The sequence below is a fragment of the Haplochromis burtoni genome, unplaced genomic scaffold (assembly GCF_018398535.1).
Source record: "Haplochromis burtoni strain Fernald_Lab_line unplaced genomic scaffold, NCSU_Asbu1 Contig_138, whole genome shotgun sequence".
NCBI classification, from domain to species: domain Eukaryota; kingdom Metazoa; phylum Chordata; class Actinopteri; order Cichliformes; family Cichlidae; genus Haplochromis; species Haplochromis burtoni.
The window spans coordinates 219,060-231,272 of record NW_024582499.1 but is presented as its reverse complement, the minus strand read 5'-3'; the positions used below and the strand labels follow the sequence as shown (position 1 = coordinate 231,272).

Genomic DNA, 12,213 nt, shown 5'->3' with positions numbered 1-12,213 from the left:
AGAAAAACTACGGCGATTGTTCTTTTGGTGTGTAGGTGTCAGTGTGGTGAAAAACACCTGTGCGGTGCAGCATCACTGCCAGGGGCGTTTGCCCAGTCTGCTAATCGTGAGCCGTTGCTAGGTGGGAGCGGTTAGAACGGCTAGCTCGGCTGACATTATTCATTTAACGTTGGCAGGAAGGTAACGGGCAGCCAGAGCTTTGACATGCCTCCGGGCGATATAGTTAAGAAGGGGAGGAAGCAGACACAATGAGAGAGCTCAGTTCAACACTTAGCCTAGCTTACACCCCCCCCCTGTAAAGAAAAGCACAGCGTAGCATTTTTGGTGCTAACCGTTACTTCTATCTGACAGCGGGCTAACATGTTAGCATTCACGGGACTCTCGCCCTGCTGAGAGTCACGGGGTCCTAGGCAAGCTGCCGTGGGCTCCTCTGTATCGGAGACAGGGCCGGGAAGCGCAAACACCTGTTAACATACTAACCACTGACATCCCCGACTACTTTAATAGGACTGTTTACTCATAGAGTCGTTCTCTGTTGTTGCACAAAGTGTAAGAACAGGAATCTTGACTGTCTTCACACATGGTAAACAGCAGTAGGGAAGAGTTCAAATATATTTACCACAAAAAAGCCGTTAATACAGCTGTTATACTGTAGTAAACGCATTTTTTTTTAAATTTCTTTAAATGCAGCTGTAAGGCCCCTCTGGGGCAGTAAGGTGGGTCCCCTCAGAACGTCATGCTGTTTATGAAATATTTAGGAAGAAAGATCTTTCTAAAAGATGGAGGTAGCCACTGGTGTCAGCAGCTGGTTTTGGACTTTTACAACTGTCATTGTTGTGTTTTTTGGTGTCAGCAGTGAGTGTATTTAGGCAAGTGAATAGAGTGCTCTATAATGAGCATAAACAGCATTTTGGGTGGGTGTAGCTGCCATGATGTCACCCGTTGGTTTGCGAAGTCCTGCTACAAAGCTTCAAGATCAGGGTGTTTAATGTCGCCCTCTTGAAACTGGATATCTGGGATGGATCCGACTATGAATCCACTTGTGTTAAGTGCTTCAGTTGAAGGCAGCTGGACTTCTTGGTTCATGAAGACATTTCATCTCTCATCTCAGGGGCATCTTCAGCTCTGAAACCTGATAGGGGGTCCCAGGTATTTAACTCTTTGGGGAGGGGTGGGACCACCTGTGCATCATCAGCGGTTATTTTGCCTCTTGCTGACATTCATTGATCTCTGGTCACCATGCTGCTGCTTGTTACAGTAATCAGTTTATTTACATGTTAGATTTGTTTTTAAAAAGATGAATAAGCTCATCTTCAGTTGACCTACTGGCCAATCAAAAACACAACATGATTCATGCAGTTTCTAAGAAAAGCCGGTCATAAATTAATACTGGTGTGTGTGTGTGTGTGTGTGTGTGTGTGTGTGTGTGTGTGTGTATCCTTGTGCAGGCCCAGCTGTTGGAGCTGCGGACGCAGAACTACCAGCTGTCTGATGATCTCAGGAAGAACACGGCAGGTAAAACCTTTCACTCTTTGTCCTTCTTGTTCCTGCTGTTTCATCTCATCAACACTTGAATTGACCACAAGCACACGAGAGGCTCTTTAAAGCAACAGAATTTTTAAAAACACGGATTAGAAGACCCACAGCATAAAACCAGTTTTCCTGCTCCACCTGAGCAGCTTCTGTCCAGGTGAAAGTTTTACTGAAATTAAAATTCTTTTTCGAGAACGACCTTGCCAACGGGGCAGCAGATATTATAAGAGACATTAGAGGACAAGTGCAAATGTCACACAGTGCATGAGAGAGAACACAACATTGAGATTATATGAAATATAAAATAAAAGGTCAAGGTCAAAATGACTTCAAACTCATTTTGTTGCAAGTTTCAGAGAAACCACACTGACCGAGAAGCTTTTGTCTCAGGGTTTACAAGTGACTGATGCAAACCGTTAACTGTGGGGTTGTTTACGACCGTTTCAGGTCCGTCTGCATATTATTCCAGGAAAACAGGACCGGATAGATGAATCTTTGTTTGTGTAGAAAGGGCTGGGATTAGCTGGATTTTAAAAAGTCATAAAATAATCATGTGTAGTTGGAAACACTGTAAGGCCAGAGGAGGATTTTGGTGTAGTTAACTTGGAGCCGTCCTGTGTAAAATGAATCAGTGCCTTGAGTAACAGGCCCTCAAGAGTGCACAGGTCTGGGTCAAAAACTTCTGGCCTTATTTTGCCAGCATTTTTAAGCCCTCATAGGTCCATGAGTACAAGGATATCCACAAATTTCAGAGTTAAAAGACACATTTACATGGCTGGATTAAAAAAGAAGACAGCATATGTAGGTAGAAAGGTCTTCTTTCTACCTACATTTTGATATCAGGCTCATCTCTAGCCACAATTCCTTCTAGGTCGTAATCATTCTGTAATATAGTCATGGTATGAAGGTAAAATTTCCATGGCTTTGTTAAATACACGGAGGGGCTCAGGTGGGAAGCATTTTAAGTGGAATGGTCCAATAATCATAGTGATGGTATTTTTATTTCTGTCCCACTTTTTAAAATGTACATATTCACACAAAATAAATTGCACACAGATAAGTGTGTACATATCACAGCATAGCCTGCATGAAAGCAAGCAGGGTCCTTCACTAGAATGAAATAACACAACATGAGACGGTCTACGAAAACGCAAGCCTACAGGAGGGAATCTGCCCCCAGCCCCCTGACATTCACCGATACAAGCAGGCTTTAAATGCAGTCGATGTACAGACTCCGCTTCAACTAACGAACATGAAATCATTCATCAGATAAATATTTGATTGGCCCATGTTAGCAGTAAAACTTTAATGAAGAGGAAACGTGTGTTTTCTATAATTAAATGTCGTCCTGGTGCATTTCAGAGCTGAATGCCGTCCGTCAGAAGAATGTGGTTTTGGAAAGAGATTTTGTCAAAACACAGAAGGTAACGAACACTTTATTACTATGTAGTTGTTTTTGTAGATGAGTGATTGGAAAAAAATAACCTGCTGACCTGAATTTGGGGGTTTATTTTCTAACAAAGCTGAGCGAAGAGTTTTCCTCATCTCTTCATGTTGTTGATTTACATTAAATGTTTTTCCGCTTTTCTTCTTTTCAGGCCTTGACTAAGAGTAAGAAAGCTCAGGTAAGCTGTTGTTTGATGATAATTGTTACCTCAGTGAATTTCTAGTGTAAACATTTTTCAATTATGTCCTTTTAATTGTTTCTTATTTTGTCATTGTTAATGCTTTATGGCTTCCTTATTATGCTAACACAATCACCAATAATCTGCTTATTGGAGGTTATTTCTGTAACTGAGACAAACCGCAGTGCAAACATCGCGTCTTCTTGTACCGTCACATCCCAGGAGCTGTTTAAGCTCTGCTTCTCTGGTGAAAGCTGTAATGTTTAAAGGTCATTCAGGCAATAGGTGAACTGGAAGTGCATCAGAAAAATAAGAGTTTAGTTTTTGGCCGTGTGTCATTTCTCTGTTCTGAAGAAAACCTGAAGTACGACTGAACTGTGGTTTTAAAGTTTGTGTTTATTCTCACCTGGTGCTGACGTCTTCTCTATTTTTGGCACTGTAGTGTTTTCACCGAAAATGTTAATTCACTCTGACTGCAACATGTTCCACTAGCTTTCTGTCGCATTGTTTGGCACAGAAACCCAATCACCCGCCACTGTTTGGATGGTTTAGTTGCAAAGAAATGACAGAGATATAACAATATGTCAAAATACTACATCACGAAAGTTTGGTCAGTCTGTCTGTGAGAGTGATCTCAGTTGGAGTTTCTGTAACCTGTAGTCAGCTTTTTATTCTGAATGTATTATTTTGTGTGTTATTTCTCTGTGTGTAGGAGGTGGATGCTTTGCTGAGTGAGAATGAGATGCTTCAGGGGAAACTCCACAGTCAGGAGGAAGATTTCAGACTACAGAACAGCACACTGATGGCTGAACTCTCCAAGGTGAGTCTGAGTGTTTGTGTGTAGTTCAGACACTGTAGAAGCTTCATATCATTATTGTGATCTTAACATTATAACATTTATTTTTCCAGCTGTGTACACAGATCGAGCAGCTGGAGCAGGAGAATCAGTGCCTGAAGAAGGAAGGAGGAGCAGCCTCTGCATCCAGCCCCCCACCTAACCCTGCATCCAGCCCCGTGGATGGAGAACTGCTCCGCCTCCAAGCAGAAAACTCCACCCTCCAGAAGAAAATGAAGGGTGAGGTGACATTTAAAAGGTGGAGATCTATCATCTCTGCAGTTTTAGAGGCTCATATTTTAATATTTTTTTCACATAAAAATCGTCCTGAAGGTGCGTAGAGCCAAAGACAAGTAAAGGAAAAATATCACGATCTGACAGTTTATCTTCAGGTGTCGAGCTGAGATTCGCCCACCTGTGTTCTCTCTCTCTCTTCCTGCATCAGCAGCAGTGTATTCAAAGACTTTGACACGCAGTAAGCAGTGTTGGGGGTGGATAGAGCTCCTTTAACTCCCCACAGCGTCGCATTCTGTGCAGTTCAGGAGACAGACAGAGGCTACTGTTGTTTTTCGGCATATAAGTATTAATTTTCACAGGTTTAGAATTCATCATTTAAAAAAACGTAATCATAAGCCTTCCTGGCACATTACAATATAAACTCAACTCTTCGTCCACAGAAGGCCTTTATCATTAAACATTTGCTGACATATGCAAACATTAGTCATTTTTGTCTGCTGCCCTCAGTTTTAACTGACCAGTGATTTTTGAGGAAATTAGGTAATTTTGAAAGGAGAAGTGTTGCATGAAACAAAACCCCAAACAGGACTCAGAGAAGGATGCTAGGAACTAGGCTGATGAGACGAGCTTGTATAAATCTGTACGGATGGAGAAACAGCACATGTGTTAGCAGTGTGTAATTAGCTGGGTGTATTGTGTACTGATGACTGAAGGTATGGACAAAAACATTGTCATCCTACTCATGAATTCTTAATGTTCTCACTGTGAGAGTTAACTTGTGTGTGCTGGGGAACGTTGTCGGTACGTGGGTGTGATTTTTAGATGCTCTTTATTTAGATTGAAGTTTAGGTAGAAGCTCCTATTGGCCAGACAGACATCATTTACTGATCTGGTTGATCACAGCATGTTTGCAACATCAGGCATTCAAAGTTGACTTCGTTCACATACAGTGACAAATAATTTGGACAGATGAACAAGTAAAGTTGGTTTAGAGTTATAACTTGTGCCTGGTTATTTATTTCCCTTTTTAAAGGTTTTAATACAATTTCATGTAAAAAGTTATGAAGCTAACCTGGGCGCAGTGACCGCCGGGCTTGTAGTACAGCTGTGGAAACCTTGTGATTCCTGTTAGTCCTTCATGAAATGAATGACTGAATGAATGAATGATGTTAACTGCAATTCTCCTCCAGCCCTGCAGGAGCGCTTCGACAAGGAGCTGCAGAGACAGGCGTCCGTTCAGGGCACCCAGAGTGCGACCACAGAGACTGACGGATCAGCAGGTACCAATGGAGTCTCTGATGTCACAGGGACAGGGGCGGAGTCATTGCCAGGAGGATCCAATGAGAGACTGGAACAGGTGATTGGAAGTCAAAGACACAGCCGATGCAGCATGTTTGTGATATTTTCAGCCATCGAAGATGATGCGTTCAGATTAAATATATTCTTTGACCAAAAATCCAAAATCCTCAAGTATTAAGTTTACAGTTTAGATATGATGAAAAAGGTGCTTTAATCTTTTTAAGTTGAAATCTTGTTTCAACTTTAGTGCGAGTCACCTGATGTAGTGCTGCTGGACTAGAGTTTACTGAGTGCTAGGGCTGCTCAATTAATCGAATTTTAATCTCGATTACGATCTGGGCTTTCAACGATCATTAAAAATGACCGAGCCGATTATTAGCCCCTCCCTCATGCTTTACTCTCGCGCTGCTCCGTGTGGCAAATCGAGCGCACCTCTCTGCATTTCACGTGTCACAACAATTAAGAGGACCCGAGGGAAGCTCGGAAAGCTAAGCAGAAGTTATTTGGAGGAGAGTGACTGCCGTTGGTTGAAAAGAGAGGTAAAAAAAACTTCAGTGGTGTGGAAACATTATGGGTTGGCGGAGTCAGACGTGGATCAAGTAGACACAGTGTGTAAACTTTGCTACACTAGCTGCACCACAGAGCAACACTGCAAAGTTCACTAAACATAGATGTTTACATTTTTCATTTATTTTTTTTATATTGCAAACATTTGCACTGTTATCAGTATTTGCACTATTTTATATTATTTTTTGACAATCTTTAAAGTCATTATTCAATACATTGTTATTGTTAAATAAATATCGTCAAATAATCGAGATCTCAATTTCAGTGAAAATAATCGTGATTATCATTTTTGCCATAATCGAGCAGCCCTACTGAGTGCTTTTAATATTTTGTCCCGTCACGTGTGCTCATGTTATAGCACACTATACTGTAATAAGTATGTTTTTTTCCCTTGTCTGTTTTTCAGGCGGAGCCTGAGCTGCGGCAGACGGAGAAACAGCTACACGGTGAGTTTACAGTTCGCTCTTTTGCTCACACGGTGTTTCCACTCAGAGGAATAACTCCTGTTCTTTCATGTGGTAATTAGTAACTTCCTGAAGAATAGCATTTAAAATATATGCTGTTTATTACATAATTAAAGACTAAAGTATTGAAAAGGTGTCTGTATCACTGTAAGTACTTTTATTGCCCTGAAAAAATGACCATGACGTACTTATAGAAGACAGGAAGCTCAATGAACCGTATGAGCTTCACATGCAGAGACAGGATTTATCCTCCACAGTGGGTTACACTGAGCTTTGCTTTCTGCCTCCACTTAACATAAACCTCGAAACATAAACACTGGATTTTGATGTCAAATGGAGTTTTGAGTTCCAGAGAGAATTTTCTGATGGTATTCAGGGTTTTTCTTGCAGTTGGCAGCCCCCGTGCAACAGGACCTTAATCTGTTTTACTGAACGTTCTAATTGTTGGAGCCTCTCAGCTTTGAGCACACTGGCTCTAAAAACACTTGAGTGTTTTTTCCCTGTCTTGGTAGTAATGAAGGTGCCTGAACAGCAGTGTGATTCACTGATGTGTCTTTGAAGCAGCAGTGAGCTCTGAGTTGATAGATTTATTTTCTATCTGCACAGGGGTTTGTTGACAAGAAGAATAATGCTGAATATCACAAGATTTTAGGTGTAACATGTGGGCTTTAGCATTTCAGCTATCTTTATTTATGTGCTCATTACCACATTACATGCAAACTAACTGTATCAACATGCTGCACGAAGATGATCAAAATGGGTTTTATTTTGTGTGTGAATGGATCTGACAGCTCAGACTTTAATAAGGTCATCTTCGTGCAGCGAGCTTTATAAACCGATTTACACCTGAAGCCAGCAGCTGAAAGGAAAACAGTCTAAAACCTGATCGCCACGCTGGTCTGAAGAAAAGCTTTAATCTGTCAAGCTTACAAACGCACGCTGTGTTTTAACAGCCGTCTTTTAGTTTGAATTTTGGGCTTCTGTAAGGTGAACCCACAGCTGGCTTTATAGGTGCAGAGCAGCTAGCTGGCTCAGGGCAGACACACACTACAAGCTGAAGCAAGGAAAAACAACGAAATCTGTTAGGAAGCCGCAGATTAATTAGGCTTTAATGTGGATATAACAGCTGAGGCTGCTTGAGCAGGTATTCCCTGTTAGAGCTGCAGAGCCAAACTCATTTCCACCTGTTATAAATAAAATCTTTGTTTTTGGCAGTCACTCCTGCAGTCTCTGCACTTTATGGAGACGCTCAGAGAATTTCTTGTAATATGAACAAGTGATTATTAATTTCAATACATAATTAGTGTGAGACAATCATACTGAAAATGGTAAAAAATAGCTGTATTTTGCAGCAGCCTGTGAGTCAAAGTTACCACTGGTTATTTTTCTGGTAACATATAAGTGAAGTGAAGAAATGTTACGCTGCTGTTCTCTGTTTTGATAAATGTTGGATGACACCGCCTCTCTACAAACAAATGGACCTGAAAGTGAAAACCTGCAGAGTTCATATAAGCATGCTGTCAGTGAACGCAAACTCACAAGATGCAGCAGTTGATGTTTGACTTTGCAGCTCACCCGGAAAATCCTGGGCTCCGACTCTGTCTGCCTCCTCCAGAGATTAAAAACAAAACAAAAGAAAAACCCAACTTCTCAGACGGCGTGTAAAGTGAGGAGCTGGTGTAGTGTGTGTCTGGCCTAATGGACTGCCCCTGCTGTGTGCGGCGCCCCCTTTAGGCCTGTCAGAGAAGAGCGTAGAGAAGATTGTAGCTAAGCAGGCAGCGCTAGGCTGGTCGGCTGCTCTCTGTCCAATAACTCACTGCTTTGGACCAGAGCTGGAGATGGCCCTGAACACCGAGCAGGAGGAGAAGAGGCTGCTGAAGGAGCAGATCCACACCCTGGAGGTACACATGCACACAACAAACACAAAAAACACATTTGCACTCACATATATCAGAGTAAGTTCTACTCGAGTACTTCCTTTATATATTTACTCCACTAAAAGTCCAAAGTGATAAAAAACTTTCCGCAGAGTAATGCTTTCAAATTCCCAAGAAAAAAAATTCCAACTAAAACTACTTAAAATGAACTGTTTTACTCTGTAAAATCTAAATGAGCAAACCAAAGTCAGGTCATAATTTCCTGTTTTATTGTCCAATGTTTGTGTAGGACGTGCAGAAGTGTAACTCAGCGTTAGTTCACCTTCACTTGTGTTTCTTCTGAGAAGTACATGGATGCTTACACAAGGAGGCTGCTCCAACACTGCGGGCTCGATTAGTACACTGGATCATGTTTACCAGAAATAACTTTGAAGTAACAATCAATAATTATTGTTCGATAATACCTTAGCAAGCTAATTTTAGGTAGCATCCCACACTGAGCCAAACAAACATGTTTTTGATGGATTTAGCTGAGAGTGAACTCCTAAAATTTCTCCTCCTGAGTTTTTTGCTTTGAAACAACACAAAAATATGACGTCTCTGTGGACATCTGCTGCTGGACTCCATAAGCTCCACGTGTGGACTGGTTCAGTATTTTCTCTGGTTCTGCAATCTCAAATGAGAATATTCACAGATGAACGTATTGACGTATTGTATGGAACGTATCGTATTTCCAGGCCGATCACAGCAGATCATCGGATCAAATTTTAAAATTGATTCCATTCTGCAGTAAACGGCATATGAACAGGAATAACGTTTAAATATTAGACAACATTATAGAATATTACAGTAACATCTACTTCTTCTTTTTCATACTGCTTCTTTGTGGTGTAATGTTGCTCGATCTGTTGTGTAATTAACTTCCACTTATCCAAAAAGCCCAAAGAATAAAAAAGTCTAAATGTTGGCAGATGAAACGGTTGTATGTCGTGAGTGAGAGAGGAAACGAATTAATTCATGACAGGAACATAAACGGCAGATGGAGAGCAGCGGTGAAATGTCAGCGTGACTAACGGACGACTGTGTCCTTTCCTCAGCGTTCACCCGCTGAGGCTTTTTATGGGAAACATGCCTGAAGATGATTGTGATTTCTTGACCTTTAAATTGGTTGAACATTACAGGTTTGACAAATGAGTACTAAGGAGGAGGGGACAAAACATCTCGAGTGGTAAATGGTCTGTATTTGTAAAGCGCTTTTACTTGGTCCTAAGGACCCCAAAGCGCTTTACACAATCATCCACCCATTCACACACTGGTGATGGCAGCTACATTGTAGCCACAGCCACCCTGGGGCGCACTGACAGAGGCGAGGCTGCACTGGTGCCACTGGGCCCTCTGACCACCACCAGTAGGCAACGGGTCAAGTTTCTTGCCCAAGGACACAACGACCGAGACTGTCGGAGCCGGGGCTCGAACCGGCAACCTTCTGATTACAAGACGAACGCCCAACTCTTGAGCCACGATCAAGAGTGTTCGTGCTGTAAACCAAAACAGCTAAAACGCTGTGTGCTGCCCCTGTTTTAGTCCAGCTTTGAATTTGAATGCTTGAAAGTATTTAAACAGAAGAGCTACAGTGTGCATTTCAAATGAGCCAGCAGGCACAGCTGACAATTTGAGCCAAAGTCACAAGTCTGCTGTTAACGTGTCATTAAATTAGGTTTCTGTTTTTACTTTTTGATTTTGAAAACTGCTGCTAGCTCTGTCAGGGTCACCCACACTAGAAATGATTTTTGTTTGGTGGATGATGACTGTGTGATTGATACATGAACCCTGAGCTTGGACAGAAGGCTGCACTTCTCATAGCCTTTGTTTCCACATCATATAAACACGTTTCTGCTGCCACAGCTCAGCTAGATTTTCTTTTTTGTTGGATTTCCAAACCTGTAGCTTTGTTTGGACTGTTTGACTTGTTTTGCTCTTTTTTTTTTTCTTCCAAAAGTGTTGGTGTCGAGTTCATCAGCATGTCATCGTCATGCTGCTTTCCTATTGGTTGTTCAGTCGTAGTGCATCATGGTAGAAGTGCGTTATGAGATGCTCTGATTTAATCTCTGACACGCTCCTGATTTTTCACACATTATATCACCACAGATCTTTCATGATTCCAGATTCTCACGGTTTATATTCAGCTTAAAGGTTTTGATAACAGAAGGATCTGTTGGTCACATGACACCTGTCAAAATCCACTTTCATCGCCCAAATGTGATTTAAGATTACTTTAATATGTGAACTGTATTTCTTTTGGAAAGTCATTTGTGAATATTTGCTGCAGGATTATCTGTTTAACCAGAGTTATTAAAGTTTTAAACCTGGGCCTCATTTTCATATCACCTTGATGGTAAAATTGTTAATGGGAGCAAATGAATCTGAAAGAGCTGCACGTAATCCCAAAAGGCTCAAAGGTTTTTGGAAAAACTTATCGTGATGCTGCAAACTGAGTTTCTTTGTGTTCGGACTTCCAAGAACCAAAACTCTGACTGCAGTTACCGTCGTTGGTCTAGGAACAGACGAGACATCCATTCAGAGGAGCAATAAGTTCACTTTGATTAATAAAAGTTAAGGAAATGTAATTCAGAGCAATACTTTTTAGACTCTTTGGACATTAGCCTGCATCGGTGTACTTAATAAAGTGGGGAGGATCTATAAAGTGAGCACTGAGCATGCTGTAAGTGTCTCTCTCCTCAGTTGACTGAACGTTTGCTTTCTGTCTGCCTCCAGGCGTCCAAACAGGCTGAAATCACCAAACTGCAGGAAGAAATAACAAAGGTAAATCTTCTCAGGGCTGACAACACACAACCACTGTGTAATAGAGATTTATTTTGCAGTAACTATGCCAGTGAGCTGATATTGGCTATTAAAGGTGCAGCTTTTTAATGCTGTTTCCGTCTCTTTGTCCTGCAGCTGTCTGACAAGCTAAAGAAGAAGCAGGAGAGGTGAGATGACCTAACCGCAGTCACATTCACAGCTTTTTGACACAGTTATCAGCCAGTAATGTAGCAGCAGTGCTGTATAAACTGCTTCAGGCGTGGCTCAGTTCACTTAACCTTCACAGCAGCTGGATATTGTAGGTAGAACACCCTGCAGTAGTAGAGAGAGAGAACCCCAGCCAAGTAAGAAATGAATAAGTCTTAAACTGTGAATCAAAGCTACTTGAGTCGAGGTGAAGATTTAAAGAATATATATCCCGGTCTGGAAACAGATTCACCATAATGTTAATCTGTTCTGGGCAACTAAACGAAAGCTTATGTTGTTGTTCTCCTGCAGTTTCCAGCGTCTGCAGACAGAAAAGGAGGCTCTGTACAACGACAGCAGGTCAGGACTGCCGTCACCCCGCTGCTCTTACTCCCACTAGTGTATTGACGGCTCTAATGTCCACGGTTCAGGCTGTGTGCTTTTTTTCCCCCTTTAAATGTGCTGCTTGTTGTGGAAATGTTGACCTTTTGTGCTTTTGATTCTCTGCAGGACAAAGATCGATGAGATCAACCAAAGAAAAGAAGAAGAGCTGAAGGCCATGAATATCCGTGTCCAGAAACTACAGACGGACCTCATGGCAGCCAATCAGGTTCGATCTCGCTAAGAAATCGCACCAGTTCATTACTATGTACGTTCCCCCAGCTCCTCTATGATTCTTTCCCCAGTCAGTACAAGGAAAAGTAACCATGTTGGAATTATTTATGTACACCGATAAAAGTTTACAAAAAACTAAACACAGAAGTCTT

General features: G+C 41.7%; 1 protein-coding gene across 2 annotated transcripts in view; it reads left to right on the top strand.

Annotated features, from left to right (window-relative positions):
• The window catches only part of gripap1 (GRIP1 associated protein 1), a 42,084-nt gene that overhangs the window by 209 nt on the left and 29,662 nt on the right, over nt 1-12,213 (top strand). For both annotated transcript variants that reach the window (XM_042224471.1, XM_042224472.1), the window contains exons 2-13: nt 1,449-1,515; nt 2,896-2,957; nt 3,132-3,158; nt 3,871-3,978; nt 4,068-4,233; nt 5,421-5,587; nt 6,503-6,542; nt 8,295-8,461; nt 11,213-11,260; nt 11,396-11,427; nt 11,759-11,806; nt 11,957-12,056. In XM_042224471.1, coding sequence (XP_042080405.1) covers nt 1,449-1,515; nt 2,896-2,957; nt 3,132-3,158; nt 3,871-3,978; nt 4,068-4,233; nt 5,421-5,587; nt 6,503-6,542; nt 8,295-8,461; nt 11,213-11,260; nt 11,396-11,427; nt 11,759-11,806; nt 11,957-12,056 — 1,032 coding nt within the window. The remainder of the gene's footprint in view (nt 1-1,448; nt 1,516-2,895; nt 2,958-3,131; nt 3,159-3,870; nt 3,979-4,067; nt 4,234-5,420; nt 5,588-6,502; nt 6,543-8,294; nt 8,462-11,212; nt 11,261-11,395; nt 11,428-11,758; nt 11,807-11,956; nt 12,057-12,213) is intronic.